General features: G+C 44.0%; 1 protein-coding gene across 1 annotated transcript in view; it reads right to left on the minus strand.

Annotated features, from left to right (window-relative positions):
• Positions 1 to 19,405, minus strand: part of LOC126393333 (diacylglycerol kinase beta) — a 145,103-nt gene that overhangs the window by 37,372 nt on the left and 88,326 nt on the right. The window contains exons 19-20 of the mRNA XM_050049440.1: positions 18,226 to 18,290; positions 5,769 to 5,859 (exon numbers count right to left, since the gene is read on the minus strand). Of these exons, the coding sequence (XP_049905397.1) occupies positions 5,769 to 5,859; positions 18,226 to 18,290 (156 nt within the window). The remainder of the gene's footprint in view (positions 1 to 5,768; positions 5,860 to 18,225; positions 18,291 to 19,405) is intronic.

Here is a 19,405-nt window from a genome sequence, read left to right on the forward strand (position 1 = left end):
ATAGTTGTCTTTGTTTTTGTTGACGGGCAGTGGCGGCTGGTTTTGAGCCATGACTCCTTCTATTCTGGCTCCCAATAACACAACAAGACAAACAAGACCTTTTCTGATTGAACTATCGTACAAATAAATCAGCTTCCAAAATAATGTCTGCAGTACCATTCACTGACCGACCTGCAGCAGTGAGCAGGTCACTACAGTACATGTCAATGATTTATTTATACCCTGATTTCTCTGAGTTACGTAGCTTGTGTGTGCATTCAAATGCACTGAGGAAGATGAAGCTAGTGCTAACAACAAGGCTAACAGATATCACAGTCATCACGGCTGCAGTGTATTGTTGTGTCATGGAGTCAGACAGATATCTAAGCTTCTACCCTCTTCATGCACGAGTGATTTGTTCAAGACTGCGAGATTTATTTTGTCCTGATGCATTACCTGGGCAGGAGCCAAGTGTGTAAATGTGTGAAGCAGCAAAAAACAGAGCGATAAAATAGATGGCACCATGTCAATACATACTGCATGATATTATATAACAGATATTAAGTGACCCCGTTTGACACTCTTGGCCTAACGTTGAATTATATTACGCCTCGTAGCCTCATCTGGATTCATCAAATAATTCAACAGAGAATGTCAGAGACACACTGCTGTGACTCAGCGTCCATCCGTGCTGAAGCAAAGCATCCTCAAAAACACTGGACTACCATCACGTAATGTGTGTAAGTGGAAAAATGTCATAACACTACCAGTACCACACCAGCTGGGCACTACAGCTCTTCAGAGTGTATCAGAGGTGTTCACCCTGCAGTGGTCTGAATCCTGAACCAGTGATTCAATCATAGAGACCATTAAAAATAAAAGTAACTCATTCAGGGCCTCTCTCATACATTTGTTCTGCTTTCACATATATTCACTAACATTGATTTGCACTTTGCCTGTGAAACGACTCTTGTGTACTCTCAAGGACAGGGACGAGATGCTCACCTCCTGATTTAATAGTATCACAATACTTGGATGCTGATTCCAAATGTATTGTGTTTTTACAAGTGTTGTGATTTGTTTACTTTTTCAACACCAGACCAGTGGTTCCCAACTGGTGGGTCATGGTCCAAAAGTGGGTCTTGGGTTCATGTGTCAAGTTTGTAAAAAACACACAACGCTATTATTTTGAAGTGCCATTTCCTGCTGTAGAGTGAGTGACTAATGGACAGCTACTTGACAGCGACAGCAAACTGGCTCGACGACATGGCTGAAAACAAGTGACACTGAATGTATTAAACTGTGTGGACCTTGAACTAATGACTAAGGAGAAATGTGGACCCTGTGGCTGCACCAGTTTGGAACCACTGCTCTCGACCATGGGGAAAAGTTGAACCATACACTTCTAGAGACTGTGCATCATGAGGCATATTTCCTAAAAGCAACGTACATCACACGTCAGTCTCTCTGACTTTTATTTCAGCAGCATCATATACTGCAGTGATACTCAACTTATGGCCACAACTGGCCCCCAATACCATGCCAGGTGGCTCCCAAACCACATGAGAATTTGTGCTTTTAATTGTTGATGGGTCCAATAACCACCGACTTTCACCGTGGAGACAGGTGTTCACTTCCTGTAAGATTGTAAAGCCAAACTTTGTTCTTTTTTCCTAAATCTAACCATGTGTGTGTTGTTGAAGGAAAAAAACATCAATTTGCGGTGTTGTACCGACGTAGTGCTTTTATTTTGAAAGAGACTGTATGCAAACTGTACATTTCCTGTGAAAAAAGAAGTGTATTTTGAGAACAGACAATGCATGTAACAGGCTGAAGTTGACACAGCATCCCAGAACGTCAACAACCAACACACCCAGGGTACCTTGGAAGTCATATGTGGACATGTGATGAGGTCACAGTGAGAGCCAATTGAGTTCTTACAACCCATATTTCCATTATTGTTAGGCGGAAACCTGTAGTGTCTGCAGTAATTGTGACGAGAGTAAAGGAGGAACTCGGGTGACGTTGTATAAAGAGGTGAAATAGTCCATGTAGAAAGGTGGCCACCTATTGGTGGAGGAGTCAGCAACATAGTTTGTATAAAATAATGGACGTAGCCTCTGTGATGTCACATGATGGTTTGTGGACTCCTGTTTTGAAGCCTTGAGTTTGGCATTTTGGTTGTCGCCATCAGCCAGAAGTGACCATATTTGGATGAGAGGGTAGAGATAACCCTAACGCTAGCTGCTAGCTTGGTTAGCATGATGCATTTACTGCTATGGTGGGAAAACCGAACATCTTACTCCTTCAAGGGTCTTTTAGTAGAAGCAAACGCTGAACAAGACTTTATTAGGTGACGAAAACGTTACGCTGTAAGGGTTCACACCCACACAGGATTTTAAGGCCCTGTTTAGACGACAAAGGTTTCTCTAAAAATGGAAAAGTCTGTCCTTTGCGTTTTTAAAAACTTCTGCGTTTATATGACGACGTTATTGAAACGATCCCCGTTCACACGGAGCCGCAAAATCTACTGGAAACGCTGTAGTATGCACGCCAGGCCAATGGGTGGCAGTGTAAATTTGCAAAGCAACACCACGGCATGACGCCATGCGCCTGCGCTGAAGCGCCTTCCTCTACAACGCGGTGATTACAAACCAAAACAAAGAAGACACAATGGCGAAAGCATGCACAGATAACTTTGTCTGGATGGACGACGAGGTGGAGTTGCTACAGTAACAGATCTACACTTCACTTCAAATCAACAGGGTGAGCAGCACAAACAGAGCTCGGCATTGTTGTCGTGACGGTCGACTTTCTCGCACATGCCTAGTGACTGGAATCATAATGCGCATGTGCGAAAAGTCTCCGTTTTCAGAGGAACTGCATATTGCAAGTTTACATGACAACTGAGACGCTGCCGTTTCCAAAAAGTTGCACTCTGGAACCCGTTTTCGAATCGTTGCGTTTTCAAGCACCCAAAACGCCGCTGTCGTGTAAACGATCGGCCAAAACGCAACTAAAGTTTACTGTTTTCAGTTGAAATCGTTGTCGTATAAACGGGACCTAAACCTGCGACTCCCCACCAGTCAGTCAGAACTGGATGAGAGGTGAAATCTCTTCAAGAAACTCAAGTCCAAAGGGTCATGCCGTGGTTACGTTACCTAACCAACATTGTCGCCATGGTAACTTGTCAGTGGATGGCATGTCTCCTCCTACCCTGTCTTTAGCACTCAGCCACACAACCATCGGGTTCTTACAAAGACATAAAGCTTTAAAAAAATGACAATAGTTTCCTTTAACAGCTGCAGATTATAGCGAACGTTTCTCAAACAGGAGGAAATGGTGAATTTGTAGGAACTATTTTCAGCTGCGGATTAATACACAAATGATTCTCTAGTAAGTGTATGTATGAGTGTATGAGGCTTAAGATAAACTAGTGTGTTCACAATAATGAAAGAACATGGCGCCCAGTCAGCAGTGTGGCTCACTGATGTGTTTTTTAATACTTTTTGGACAATAACTTACTTCTATGACACAGAGGAAGAAGATATGTCACTCAGAAAAAAATACTAATATGACTGATACGTTGTAGACTATCACCAGAATTACTGTTTAATCTAAGTTTGTGTATTTAATTCATTCGTTGGTTTTTCTGATGTTTGTCATCGTATGATGATGTCGTATGTTCCTATTTTAAACATCTGAAAACTATTTATAATTTCACCTCAGCTCATTTTACTTCCTCTGAAGCCTTGTGCATTTATCCAGCACTTACACAGAGCCGAGCAGTAACCACTGATAACCTGGTGGTTTATTTCATGCGAGGTACGTGGGCAGACACACGCTGAGTGATCTCACCTCTGTCAGTCTGATTAAAACTCAAGGACTTCAAAGCAAAGTCTTCTTATCTTTTCACAGTTTTGGTATGAAACTGATACGAAAAATATAAAACATTTAAAATTTTGTATTTTATTACATCTGTCATCTTCTTAGAAACTGTCAGGCTATGATTCTTCTCTGGGGCGGCCTGTATGTTGAAGCTTTTGCCTTAATTCTTCCTGAGTCTGTCTGAGCAGATGATAGCTCTGTTATATGAACACACATTGGAGGATGCTGATGTGGTCACCGCTCAGAGGCGGAGACTTCCACGAAAGGTGACATCATGTCTAATAAGAAACTGGGGAACAACTGAGGCAGGTATGATGTCATCAGGGTCGAGGAAGTGAAATGAGCTGTCTGTTTTCAAAATACACTTCTGTTTTCACAGGAAAAGTATAGTTTGCATACAGTCTCTTTCAAAATAAAAGCACTACGTCAGTACAACTTGAGATTTGTTTCATTAGCTAACACACACACACGTGGTTACGTTTAGGAAAACAGAACAGGGTTTGGCTTTACAATCTCACACGAAGTGAACACCGACCTCCTGGGTGAAAGTTGGTGGTTGTTTGACCCATCCACCACTCCACCTGCCCGACGTACTCAGACTTCTGCTGCTTCAACTTTTGTTGTTGTTTTCCCATCACGTTTCCCCCTGATGCCACTGGGCGCCATTGAACAATAACGGCGAATGGCTACATATCATGCCGACATGAAATGACATCCTATTCATTGGTGTCACTTCAGAGTGAGACCAGGTTGAATAACCTGCAAACAATCTGAGGTTATATTTGTCAAAAACTATATGAGATATGTCCACACAGTTAATCAATAAACAAAACTCCTTTTGTCTTTAATATGTTTGTCTGACAACAAATAAAAGCACATTTCTAAAGATGGTCTAATTTTCATAAACATATACATAAATATATGTAACGGGCTCAATTATACAGCAGTAACATGTGTAACAAAGGCAATAATACATTTGAAATATTAAGTATTATAATTACACAAAATTTGTTTCAGCTGTTATTGCCTGGCGCTCTCAGGCCTCCAGAATCAGTATGCTGTAGTTCGATACCCAGTGTCTGTACCCCTACGTACCCCACCTATACACCTTTGCTGCTGTACTCCATGGGAGAGGTAAGTGACAATGCTCTTGTAGTAATGCCAGTGCTTTAGTGCTGTTAACCTGTTTATAAGTTCATCTTAAAGTCATTGTATAAAATGCAAACACATTCCTGTGTCACTTAATGTGTGTAGAGACTCGAGTTTATATGGTTGTAATTGACTGAGGATGTTTTTACCTCTTGCTGTCAGAGCTGTCAGGAATAAACAGAGATCGCCTCCAAAGATATCCACGGTCTGGGCCTCTTCATATCAACACAATGGCTCCATTGGTTACATATATATGTACATATAATTAAACACATGGAGAGTGTTTGGCATGATGAGCCCTTTGAGATGGAACTCAGCTTGTTTGCATTTCCCCCCGATGGTTTCTAAAAGGTGTGTTTCTGGTGTGTTTTCTCGGAGTCTTGCTGCGCTGTGAGCACCCAGGTGACACATTATGCATCACTGTATGACTGAATGAGGCAATCAGGGACTTTATGGAGCATTAATCTGATGGCGTGCTATGAATAGCCCGCCTCATTAATATGGGAAAAGTACTTTGTTGTACATCTCTGCAACACATAAAAGAATAACAGCATCTTAAAGTCTGTCAGTGAAAAGGCAGAGAAGCAGACTTGTTGACATGTACACAAGATCTTTTGTTTTTCTTTCTGTTGCGTCGTATCTGGTGCATTCTTGGGTATTTAAAGATATTCTTCCTCATATCTGTCAGTTACACACTTTTTGTCACCACTCATCCATTATGCTTCAGTGACAACAGTTTTGAAGTGACTCACCTCGACTTCGATGCATTCGTTAAGTTTCTTGCAGGTGGCAGAGATGGTCTCAGTGGTGCCAAACTCAAAGTACCAGAGTTTGTTCTTCATCCTGAGGAGCGAGAGGGGAAACAGAGGACAGACATGTTTTTGACTAACACATTCCAACAGAAAATATTCCCAGACCTAACTTGCACTCGAGTACAGTGTTGTGAGCCTACAGCGTGATTTGTTTCGGGTGCACTGGACACATATTGAAGCTGTCCGGTGCCTTGAGTCATGTCACATTTTGAATCTGACAGCTCAGGACAGCTAGCGGTCATGTGACCAGAGAGGTCAAAGCTCCATCGATGCACCCTGAAGCCTTAAAGTGGAGACAGAACGTTAACCCCACCATCTGTCAAACAGGCATCTCCACTGCTCATGGAAACGATCCACACAGACGCTGCAGCGCCCGTATGCCAAGAGATGAAACATCAACATTGCCTCTGGAGGGGACACAGGGTGAAACATGGCTGGTGGAGACTGTGCGATCAGGGTAAATATTATTGTGACTCACAACACTCAAAGCAACCCACAGGACTGACAGAGCAACGGTTCATTTCTGCCCTGCAGAGGGTTTGTCAGAGGTGACCTGATGGATGCAGCTCTGTTTGTATCCTGGTGTCATTTGTTGCAGTTTTGGGACTGGACAGCAGCTCCACAGGAAAGTTCACTGTCAAGGTGAAAACTCTGCTCGACCAGGGAGCTCTCAACGGTCAGGAACAGAATCAAACCCAAGTGTTTCACTAACTGAGGACTGCAGGTAACTGTTGGAGTCACAGTCAGTGTTGAACTCTTGGTTTGTATCTAAAGTTCTTGATGTTAACCTTTCTGTGGGCGAACACAGACGCACTGTTGAACTCTGCCAAAAGCATCGTATGGACTCAAAGTTCTTTAAAGACAGCACTCCCATCATCTTCCCACCGCTGACTGAATTTGACGTTCAAAGACCCCAAACCTGTCTAACCTGTCTGCACGCTGTGTGATAACAAGAGTCTGCAGTCATGGTAGCATCTCTGTGAGGCTGCATTCAGGTACAGCGGGGCTCATAACCTCTGTCTCTGTTTAACAATGGTCCTCACTGTCAGGTGTGAACAGTCTCCTCCAACCACCAACCGCCAACTGACTCCTGGGGCCTCATGACAGAAACTGAGAGTCTGAAATCCTTTCTTATCTCAGTTTGGGTTGACATTTCTGGTATTACAGAAACATGTTTCCAAACTGCAGTTAAAAAAAATCCCATCTTATCTTAAGATAGAAATTTTGCTATAACAAAACCACTTTAATTAAGGGATTTCCTAAGTTAAGAATCCTAAATTAGGATGTCCTCAATTCAGAAAAACTGAAAAAAAAAAAGTGATAAAGAAGATAAAGATGGGGAACAACATGAACACTGACGGCACAGTGGTGCAGTGGTGAGCCTCACAGTAAGAGGGTCCTGGTTCCTTCTGTGCTGAGTTTGCATGTTCTCCCTGTGTCAGCGTGGGTTTCCTCCAGGTGCTCCAGCTTCCTCCCACAGTCCAAAGACATGCAGGTTAATTAGTGACTCTAAATTGTCCGTAGGTGTGAATGTGAGTGTGAATGGTTGTCTGCCTCTATGTGTCAGCCCTGTGATAGTCTGGTGACCTGTCCAGGGTGAACCCTGCCTCTCACCCAGTGTCAGCTGGGATATCAGCCACTATTGGCCGATACCGATGACGTGCTGATATTATCGTTATCACTGGGCACATCAAATATTATATGTCTAAAGGTGCGGACACACCAAACCGACATCAAAGAACTAGCGGCGACGAAAGCCAACCGTTGCGTCGTCTACGTCGCCTCACGTCGCCCTGTGTCAGTTGCATTTGAACACACTACATGGACTACATCCGACGGCCAAGTAGCACGTACGTTCTGCGCCTGCGTGAGAGAGAGCGGAGTGAGAGAGTGGTACATCCTGTCAGCCGAGGGGTTTCCTTTACCGCAGCACCTCCACGGACTATCACATCCAGACGGTCCCAGTGTTTCCTCCNGAAGTGGAGCCTGAGGAGGAAGCACTGGTTAGCCCCAGTTTCACTACAGGCAGATTCACTCGCTACAGGGGCGAGGAAATAAAACCTGAACGGCCAATCAGAGTGATCTCTCTCACCAACAAGCTCCGCCGCCAATTCAATTGACAGACTTCCTGTCGGCCAGTCCGTGCCTGAATACAAGAATTCTTATCACAGATTTTTTTATTTACAAATCAAGAATGACCTCAAAGCTTTACGCTCAAGTCTAGAAAGTGTTTCCCTTCACTTTTTAAAGGCTGAGCTCATCAAGAAAAAACCTTAGAAACAGCATGACTGATGCCTCAGCCTGCATCACTCTGCAGATGACACACACTTCATGACAGTAGGTTCATTGGCACATCGACGGGCTGCTGATACTGACAACACAGCTATTGACACAACAGCTCATTATCATGTGGGCACACCACTGCCAAGGTGATGCACAGCACGACTTCAACAAACTGGTTTTCACTCATTCACTCACAATGAAATAATTCAGCAGATAAAACTCAACATGAACTTAAACTGTACAGCAGACCTCAAACAAAGAGTCTAAATAATTCATCACTGTTTATTTTATTTAACATGTAACACACAGTCTGAAGCTGCTGCTGCGCTCCGTCACATGTTTTTCTCCCTGCTAATTGTCTTTCTGTCCCCTGTTCTCTCTCCCTCACCTTAATACCTCCCCAGAAACCTCTGCCGCTGTCAAATCAGGGGATTATGAGCATATTTGAGATCACAATTAGGAACAGTTGCGATTCTCAATGAGGCGAGCTGCCTAACCTCATTAAGCTGCTTCCACTTGAGACGGTCTGTAAAAAATGCAATTAACTCGTGTTTTTTCCCTCTCGTATGGACACAGAGTGCAGCGGGGAGAAAGACTACTTCCATAAGCCTTTCCTCCATTATTCCCATGTTTATGCACCAAATCTGGCGAAATGCTGGAACAAAAAGGAACTTAAATTATCTTAAAAAGACGGCTGATTTTCCAATTATCACCGTGTGTTTTTGTCCCGTTTTCAGTCTCCAGCTCAGGTTGAACGGCTGTTTTCCCGAACAAAGCAAAGTACTTATTAATTCTGTTCAACTTAAATGAACACAGTTGGTTTGAAAGCTTCAAAGAGAATTTAAAGACCTGCTGGAATCAAACTTTGTCTGAGAGAGATTGGCTCTAAAGAAAGGTGGAACTATGTTGTTATAAAAACACTGTTCAGCAGCTATCTCTCACCCACTGTTCCCCCCCACCACTCCCCCCCACAGATAGGCATCTCCTCTAATCCCCAGTATGAGCCGTGACCTCATGACCTCACCACCTCTTTCCTGCCCCTCCTTTCTCACACATCTTGCATTAACCTAATGCAGCTCCTCCAGGATGCTCCGATATTCCAATCCCAACAATTACGTGTTCTCTGCAATTTTGTCCAATCACTGCAACTTTTACCCAAATTTGAACAATCACAGCAGTCCCTCGTTTGACCTCACCAAATTCACTTCCTTGTCTCTGGTTGTAAAGATGCAGTCATGCGACATGTTCCCTGATATTCACACCGCACACAACGTAGTGGTGGAAACTAAAGGAATTAATTAAACAAGCACGTTTCCACTGCAAAACACAGCCAGAGAACGACGAAAACACGATGAGAACACACAAGACAAATCACCACGACAGAGGCTGCTGAATCTATCGCATGTGCTAAAAGAATCAAGGTAAGTTAGATTAAATGTGCAGGGTAGTGGAAACGTTAGTGAAGTATAAATTACAATCTCAGAACAGTGTAGTTTTATTGTCACTGGAACAAGTTGCCTTTAATATTTTATGAATTATACGAAGAAAAAAAAGCAACTGTTTTTGCATTTTCCTCTTTTTATATACCTTACTGTTTAAATGTTATTAAAGAATACTTCAAACACAAAATGACCCTTTGTAAATCAGTTGGTCATGGACTTTCCACGTCCACATATGACGTCCAAGGTACCCTGGGTGTGTTGGTTGTTGACGTTCTGGGACGCCGTGTCAACTTCAGCCTGTTACGTGCATTGTCTGTTTTCAAAATACACTTCTGTTTTCACAGGAAATGTTGTTTTCCTTCAACAACAAACGCACGTGGTTGGGTTTAGGAAAAAAAGAACAGGGTTTGGCTTTACAGTCTTACAGGAAGTGAACATGGGCTTCCTGGGTGAAAGTCAGTGGTTGTTGGACCCATCCATCACCCCTCCCACCCACCCTACTTGGACTTCAACCTCCTTAACCTACATCGTTGTCGCGCCACATTTCCCCCGACGCTGCCGGGCGACTGGCCGCTTATCATTCCGATGTGAAAGGACAGCTTTTTTCGTCGGAGTCTGACACCAGAAGTATCTGACCAGGTGCTGGCATTCGACGACTTCAGAGTGAGGCCGGGAGTTCTGGAACCAATAGTGACCATATTTGGACGAGAGGGTGGAGCTAACACTGAGCTAGCTGCTAGTGTTGTTAGCACGGTGCATTACGGTTTATGGTTAACTGTGATAATAAAGAGAGGGAGGCAGAAGAAAAACCTGCACACCAAGTCGACTGATCTCGAGTGCTCAAAGTGCAAAAAATATCGATATAGAAAGCAGCAAACGTTTTTAGTCCTTGGCTGTCATCAGTGCTGAGGTCACTGACGACAGCCAAGGAACTGCAGTTTTCCTGCACTTGTACGTAGATAGATGTTTGATTCGGCTTGAGATCTTGTCTTGGTGCAGCTGCAGGGAGATTTTATTAAAGATACAAGCCATTTCCTGCATACGGTGAAGATGTTTCTGTGATAATACAAAATCTAAACTTACAGAATGAGAAGCAGCTCTGATGACCAACTACATGTGTGCACGTACGTGCAGTGTGACTCAGTCTTTGTTGCTGTGCAATGTACAAACAGAAACAAACATAGTTAAAACAAGGACAACAAAGCGAACAAAGAGTCTCTGCTCGGGGTTCCAGCCAGAATATTTTCAAAATATGATGTGTCTCAAAGGGAACATGTATCCTCCGTCACTCTGCTTCCTGTCACACGGACAAGGGCATACAAACATTCACAACACACATTTGAGGACTTCTTTTGTCATGAAAGCGTACGTGCATTCAAACAGCAGACTCGTGCCATGACGCAGACACATGCTCAAAAACACGACCTTGGTTGAGGATATTTTTACACTGCTGAGATGTATTTTTTATGAAGTGAATCATGACCTCTAACTTTATTTGTACAGTCTATCAGTAAATCAGATTGTTTCAGTAGTCGTGGTAACCGTTTGATTGATGAGAGTCTGCCCTTAACTAAAGCAAACCTTTATCGAAACATCTGTTCACAAACAGTCTCATGTATCCACTCATATGCTCAGTAATAAAGAGTTGTACTGCAGTCTGGCTTTCAAAGATCACACATACATGTCATTTACAGTTTATTTTTAAATGCTGGAGTTTTAGTGAAAATGCACTTGTTTGGGAAAAACTGAACAACTGGATACATTAGATTTGGATTATACTGCATGGAGACATGCCAAAAAAACATCATGAATTCAAGATAACATGGCACGACCACGGACTGTAAAAATAATGGACGTAGCTACCGTGACATCACCCATTGGTTTGTGGGCTGTTGTTTTGAAGCCCTCAGTTCGACATTATGTCCGTCTCCATGTCCTGACTTCTGGCGTCAGACACCAACAGAAAAAGCCATCCTTTCATGTCGGCATGATACGCAGCCAGTTGCTATTATTCTGCATCGGTGCCCAGCGGTGTCAGGGGGAAACGCAATGGGACAACAATTAAAGTTAAGGGGGCGGAAGTGCAAGTAGGACGAATGGGAGGGGTGGTGGATGGGTCCAATGACAACCAACTTTCACCCTTCAGGCCAGTGTTCACTTCCTGTAAGATTGTTAAGCCGAACCCTGTTCTTTTTACCTAAACCCAACCATGTGTGTTTATTGAAGGAAAAAAAACATCAGTTGGTGGTGTTGTACCGACGTAGTGCTTTTATTTTGAAAGAGACTGTATGCAAACTGTACATTTCCTGTGAAAACAGAAGTGTATTTTGAAAACAGACAATGCATGTAACAGGCTGAAGTTGACATGGCGTCCCAGAACGTCAACAACCAACACACCCAGGGTACCTTGGAGGTCATATGTGGACGTGGAAAGTCCATGACCAAACGTGGACATGTGACGAGGTCACAGTGAGGATGATGTTGATGGGTGACGTCACGGTGACTGCATCCATTATTCTCTACAGTCTACAGTCCCTTTTCCCTCGATTTTTAACACTTCCAACTCCAGCAGTAACTCTTCTTTTCTGAAACTCACTCGGGACGACACACACACACACACACACACACACACACACACACACACACACAGCATTGTCCCCACTGTGAGAAGTCATTAGCACCTGGGCTTTGGGCTCCTGGAGGTCTGGCTACTGTGACCATTAGATGTTGGTGGGTCGAGGTGTCAGGAGTCACACATCCCCTACAGGCCCAACAGGCCCGGGATGAGAGGGTGACACTGAGGGGGGGTGGGAGCCGTATGTGCTAGTAGACAAGCGGGGGATGGTGTGAGTGTGTGAGAGACACACACACATCACACATGCAGACAATGTGGGACTGTGATTGGCAGAAGGACAATAAAGCAGTGAGCTACATGTGGCTGCGGGTCTTTCTCACCAGGTCAAAGGTGATTTATCATCTGCTCCTTCTCCACTCTGACGCCTTTCAATTCAAAGCACTGCAAAAGAGGACGGATATTTACACTGCCAACACATCAGTCAGACAACAAGAGAACAGTTGCAGTCGTCCATCAGCTGTCTGTTACTGTGTTAAAACACTAAAGAGGACGACTCACACGAGAACAACAACCTCCACTGTTGGCTTACTGTAAACACTGTACATTAGACTGCTGGTGTGTCACTACGGTTGGACCGGAGCCACCAGTGTCTCACACAGCGACGCAGCAGAACAGAAATAGTTTGAACCATCAAAAAGCGACACATTTTATAGAGAAGGAAGAGCTTACTGTGTTTAACCTCTGTGTGCTGAATACGTCCCTCTCTCCACATAAATGCTTTACATCTTTTAACTCTGGCGGTTGTTTAATGGATCAAAGAGAGAGAAGAGAGCCACCAGAGAGGAGAGGTATCTTTCTTTTATCTTTTATCATCCTCTCCTCTTTGTGCCTGTGATGCTGGAATAAATATACCCGGCTCGGGATGGAAAGTTTAGCATTAATTATTGAATTTCAAAGAGCAAACAATCCATCTCTTTCCCTCTTACCCTCCCTGCTCTCCTTCTTGTTTAAAGTATGTGGACTAATTAAGTGTGGAAGGAAGCATGCATGTTGTTTTCATCATGCAAACAACATGAAACACCAGATAAACATACGAGAGCTGCACAGAGGCTCAGCTCTGAAGTGAGTCATTCAAAACAAGCTTTTACACTTAACTGAGAACAGTAGAAGTACTTTTACTGTTTAATTGTGAATTCAAACCTTCAGTGTGTTTGTGCTGAAGTGTTAGCATTGCATGAGGTGCTTATCCACAGTCGTCCCCGTCTCCACCAAACCCTTTCAGTCCAGTCCCTCTGGAACCAGCAGTAACCCTTCAGACATGGTACCTAGACCCTCGGTCTGTTCAGACAGTCCTCTTAAATGTGGGCGGGGTTGTTGTCACTCACTGCTCCGTCCAGCACTCGCTGTATTTCCTCCACAGTGAAATTTAAGGTGTGCTGATGGATTCACGTCATCAACTCATGCATTGAGTAACATTACAAGTTAACGTTCCACCTTAAAAGTTGCCGGCAGTCGGCCCAGTGAATGAAGTTATTTTTTTCTCTTTCATTTTATAGTTGTAGTTTACTGATGTATGAACAGAGGTTACATAAAACCAGAGTGAGCGTCCTCTACTGACCAATCAGACTGCAGGGTTTCTAGCTCCACCTTTTAGTACCAGATCTGTGTGCTAGGTACCCCAACAGAGGGGGGACCAAACATGGGGACGCTAAGGAACGCTTCTGTTGGTACCATCCACAACTTTTACTGTGGGAACACAGGAGCTCACCACCTTTACACCACCTTTGCATTCTTACACAGAGCCAAACAACGGCTGCATCATACCGCTCCTGTGTGTAATTTTAGACATGCATGCAGACATCATGGAATCAAAAAAGGCGTGACGGTCATGACATTTAACACTTCAGCATCAGCCTCTTATGTAACATATAACATACGTGTTGGTAGTGCTTTATAAACAATAACAATGGCATTAACAAGGCAATAACAATTTCCCACATTCATTTGTTTGAGGCGGCCTGCCACGATTAAAACATCTGCCACCACCACATTTTCTATTTTTGGAGCTTAACTGTTCATTAGGAGCGCTGTTGGAATAAATATCCATCCATCCATCTACCTATATAACTGCTTATTTGAAGCCGTGTTGTAGGGGCAGCGGGCTGAGCAAAGTATTCAAAACATCCCTTTCAGACCAGACAAGATATATAATGCCTGGAACACCTCTAACAGGAGGCGCTCAGGAGGATTCTAATCAGATGCCCGAACCACCTCAACTGACCCCTTTCTACGCGAAGGAGCAGCGGCTCTACTCCGAGCTCCCTCCAGGCTGAGCCGCGACGCCTTTGAGAAGAAACTCATTTCAGCTGCTTGTATCTGTGACCTCATTCTTTCAGCAGAATGTCAGGCACATTGAAAGTGAAACTAAACCTCTCATTCTTCTGGGTCTAAAAGATTGCATTCACTTGCAGCAGCTGCTCCTCTCGATCTGATCAGCTCTGAACGGCTCCATCCAAAAAAAATGCATGGGGAGCTCCGCCTGTGCTGCGATCAAAGACCTGCAGAACTTCTGAATTCAGAGAGGTGGCACAGAATGATACAGGCACTGTTACTACCTCCATTCCACACTCAGACGCAAGACAGCTCTGTCCCCTCATCCATGATTGCACCTTTTATACAGAGCTGCAAGAAAAATTCCTGCACTGGCGCTAATAATTTAACATCATCAACATGTGCAACTTTGGTGTTTAAAAGTTAGTAGTGATTCACCAAAGTCACATAAAACCCAAACTAACTAACTGAGGGAGGCAGCGGTAGACCAGCAGCTCCTGTGTTCAGCAGGCCAAAATTAATGTTTTTGTCAGCAGAGTCAGGTGACTTTGATGAGAGCAGAGATGAGGAACTGAAGTCGTTTATATCTTCCCAGTCGGAGCAGGCAGGGACTTTTTCTGCATTGGACTCCTGCGTACTTCTCTGAACTCATGTTGTGCATTTATTCTAGGTATCACACTTGCTATAGATAAGTACCTCTTATAATCCCACTTCAAAAGATCGGAAATGACCCTTTAAGCACAAACACACACACAGTGTAAAGTTTACACAGATTGGCTTTAAGGCAGATGATTGGCGCAGGTCTGTGTGCACAGTTTGCAAAGACGTTAGCCTCGAGACAACTGAAAACATTATCACATTCACAAACACTCCAGTTGTTTGTTAGCACACACACCGCCCTCGGCCCGGGGCCACAGCAGAGACAACAGGCAGCAGTATCTACTCATCAGCAGTGATTCACCTCAGGGCTACAGTATCTGTCTGTGCGCATACGGCCGCTGTTTGTTGTCTGCTGTGCATCTGAATGAGTCGTCAGAGGGAAGTGTGGCCACAGCAAAGGCTGCTGGAAATTAAAGTAGGGACACTTCAAAGGTAGTCGCCCCCCCCCAACTCCTGGTATCTGTGCTTAATATTGATTCGGGGGCCAAGGGCCATATTCTTTATTTTTCCTGTTGTCAACATATCTCACAGAAAGACTAAACACAGTCAGTTTGTCTCACAAAAGTTCCCTAAAGATAAAAAGAGGACAGAAAAACTACAGTGATTATTAGAACAGTTGGACAGTTGACCACGTTGGTCCACACTAAAATACAACAACCTTCTGATGCAAAGACATTTTATAAAGACGTTCATGGTGCCCAGAGAATGAATCCTCAGGACTTTGGAGATCCTCTGACTTTTCTTCTAGCGCCACCATGAGGTTTATATTTGTGCTTTCAAGTGAATTGTCTCATGGAGCCTTTCCTAAATCAACCCCTACACCCTGTCCCCATCCACTCCCACTCCGTTTCTGTGCTCACACGAAGGGTCCGCCACATTAAGGGCCGTCCCAATCCAACTAGTGAGGAGTGGCAGTGCGTAGGGTCAGGTTTTGGAAAGGCCCATGGCGTCACTTTTCTAACGCCAGCATCAGGATAAAATTAAAATTTCTACAGTCCTTCTCTTTATGATGCAGTTTGCAACACTAATAACATTCCCATCAGCCTCAGCTGGACTTAGTGTTGCTAATTAGCAAATGTTAGCATGCTCAGTAGCTGAACTAAAATAATAAACATGGTGAACATCAGCATGTTAGTCACTTTCCTCCTGCTGCCTGGGTGCCATTAAACAAAATGGATGCCGACGTGCAAGTGCGTCATCTGTGTCTGTCGCTGGAATCACTAGCCCCTTTTACACTGCCAGATTTTCGGTGAATGTTGGGCCGTTTTGCCGGCAAGCTGCGAGCGTTTAGACACACAGAGCCAGATTGGCGAGTTGATTCGAGGCGCCCAATTTTCCGCCTCATAGGGTAGACATATTGGGGGAACCTTTTAGTTTAAACAGACCGAGGAGCCCTTCCGCAACAGGAGGGGCTGTTGATGATGCCGCACGTGCGAGCCACTGGCGGTGGATAAGCGAGCAGCTAGTAGCAAGAGGGAAACACAAACCTGACAGACACTGTAAAGATGAGCAACTGGGGAGACAAGGAATTGCGCGCCCTCCTTTTCCTCGCAAACGAAGAGGCCATTAACCGTCAGATGGTGGGGACGGTGAAGAACGGGCCGACTTACAAGAGAATCGCTGAAGGACTGACCAGCCGCAGCTTCCCTCCCACGTCACTGTTTACGTCACACGCTGAGCTACACGTTTTGTTACTTGCTCACGCCCCCCATTGCCCCGAAAAAGGCACATTCTGTATAAACAAAAGTAGGTAGGCGGCATTTTGCAGCACTCCCCGATTTTGTTTTTATACTGCCAATGCTGAAAAAAGACTGATTGGACTTTCCTGCAGATTGGCACAACTCCTGTCTAAAAAGGGCTACTGACTAAGGGCTGGTTTTCAACAACTTCATAGTGAGACCAGGTCGGTATCCTCGTGTTTCGTGTTGTCGTGCTGGGACGGATTGTCAGTTTATGCCTGTTAAATTCATTGCGTCTTTTTTAAATACACTTCTGTTTACACAGGAAATGTACAGTTCCTGCTCACTACATGCGCACAGTCTTTTTCAAAATAAACTTACAACGTCAGTAAAACACCTCATATTTGCATTTATGCAGAAATCAGTGACCAAGCAGCGTTTATTTAATGACTTCAGAATGAGAACCACTGGTGTATGGTACAGAGGGGTGGAGGGTGATGCAGTATCAGGCTTGGATACACAGACAATACTGTCTGCGTAGGATTTGTTGACAGTAAGAAGAATATCATTAATCATCCTGTTGTGCCTGTTGTGTGGCAGGAGCAGCACAGTTAAAGGTACGCTGATTTCACAGAAGATCAGTTTCACAAATCAACAAAACAGTTGTATCATGTATTCTGTGGCTCTAAAGGAGCTTTGCCACGTTTGATTAAATAAGCCTCAAACTTATAAAAGAAAGGCTTTTTTTTAATGTTTCAGACTTCCTGTCTGACGAGGCGTCCTGCTGGTGTGACAAGGTTAAATTTCTGAACTTGCAGTGCATCGTCACCGAGGTATTTCTGCTCATCTGACTCAGGATCTCTGCTGTGTCTCTGTCGACCTCTCTCACCGTCTCGTCAGACTGAGGCAGCTTCCAGAGTTATATAACTTTTAATTAGACAGCTACGCACTCGTCTGCATGGCCTGCCATTTGAAGATACCTGCTCCGCTACGAGAATGACGTGAAGCGCCATTTACGTCATTACTGTCTTCACTCTCCTGCAGTGTAACGCCATTGTTTCCAGACTAAGTGGTCCCCATCTGACATATTTCTAATTAGCTCAGAACTTTACCTGAATCATCCAAATCATCCGTGGAAACATTCACATCCTCTCACATCATAGCTCAGTTCACAAACGAGGCGCTGCCAATATATTGATCACTGTGCAGGCAGGTTTTGTTCTCTTATTGATTGCTGACGATTGCAGCTCAGTGTGACATTGGGTTTCCAGATTAAAGTGCGAGGTCACTGGTTGGTGACGAGGTTTCTTGTTAGTTAATGGTGTTAGGGCTAGAAGAGGAAGGTTATCGTTCTCTCTGACCACTCTCTGCCTCACTGACTGCTCAGTATCAGTGTGATTTAGTCCTTATAGCCGTTTGCCTCTCACCTGCTGTTGAACTTCTCAGGGTGCTTTTCCCGCATCAGATGAAAGCGATGGGCGATGGAGGCGTCCTGCAGGAGAGAGCAGGAGAGACAACATTAGCCGCAGGACATCAGTAAAACCTACACATTATCACAGCTTGCTATAGGTCAAACACTAAGGCACAATGATGATACACTTTAGTGTTTGTCTCAAAGCCAAAGCAGCCTGCATCGCTGCGACAATCCACCTGACTTAAATGTTGTCATTTGCCCATGTTGGAGACAGTTCTGCTCAGTGCTACAGTCCTGTTGTAAACCACGTCCACCCCTCTAGTGTTTTAGTTTTGGTCGACATCCCGACAGGTTTGCTTAACATTATACTCACACCGTCAGTGTAAAGATAGTGGACATTAGTGCTTTACAACTTTACACTAAATGAAGCAACATAAAGCCTCAGAGGTCCAGTCTTAGCTCAGCTATGAAAAGCAGATATTTGGGAAGTGTAATAAAGGAAATCATCAAACGTCAGTGACCTGTTATTCCTTTGTGACTGTCCCTTTCATCAAAGAGTTTAGTACGTCCCAGAGCTGAAAAGATTCGATGAGCAACTCATTAGTTAAGTGACATAAAATGCAATAAACTCTCATAATCAATATATTATTAATTGGCAAAAATACCAAACATCCTGTAGTTCCAGTTTCTCCAGTGTGATGACTGGCTGCTTTACTTTGTCGTACGTGACAGTAAACTTAGTTAAATATTTGGGTTTCAGACTGGAGAAAGAACTTCCCATGGGTATTAATGACTGTATTAATCAGTAGTACATAATAACACAATAATAAATGTATGTGTGGCACTGGACTTTTGCTCCTGGGCACGTGTCCATAATCTCAAACTGACGGTGTTGTAAAAGTAAAAACAGGTATTTCTACCAAAACTACCTCAATACGCTCCGGCCCTGTTTACACCTGGTTAACGTCATCTTGGGTGAGTGCATTGTTGCAGCATTGCAATCCCCGTGGGGGTCTGCCCATTTTTCCGACCATATTAAACCCATTGTTCCAAAGTCCCGTTGTTCCGAAATCATCATGATGCCCTGTGGTTAAAGGAGCTATATGTAAGAAATCTAAAGCAAATAGTCGTAAAATCCTCCTAATATGTCACAGAGACTAAGGAATAATGTTCATATAACATACTGATCTCAC

The sequence above is a fragment of the Epinephelus moara genome, chromosome 7 (assembly GCF_006386435.1).
Source record: "Epinephelus moara isolate mb chromosome 7, YSFRI_EMoa_1.0, whole genome shotgun sequence".
Classification (NCBI taxonomy): domain Eukaryota; kingdom Metazoa; phylum Chordata; class Actinopteri; order Perciformes; family Serranidae; genus Epinephelus; species Epinephelus moara.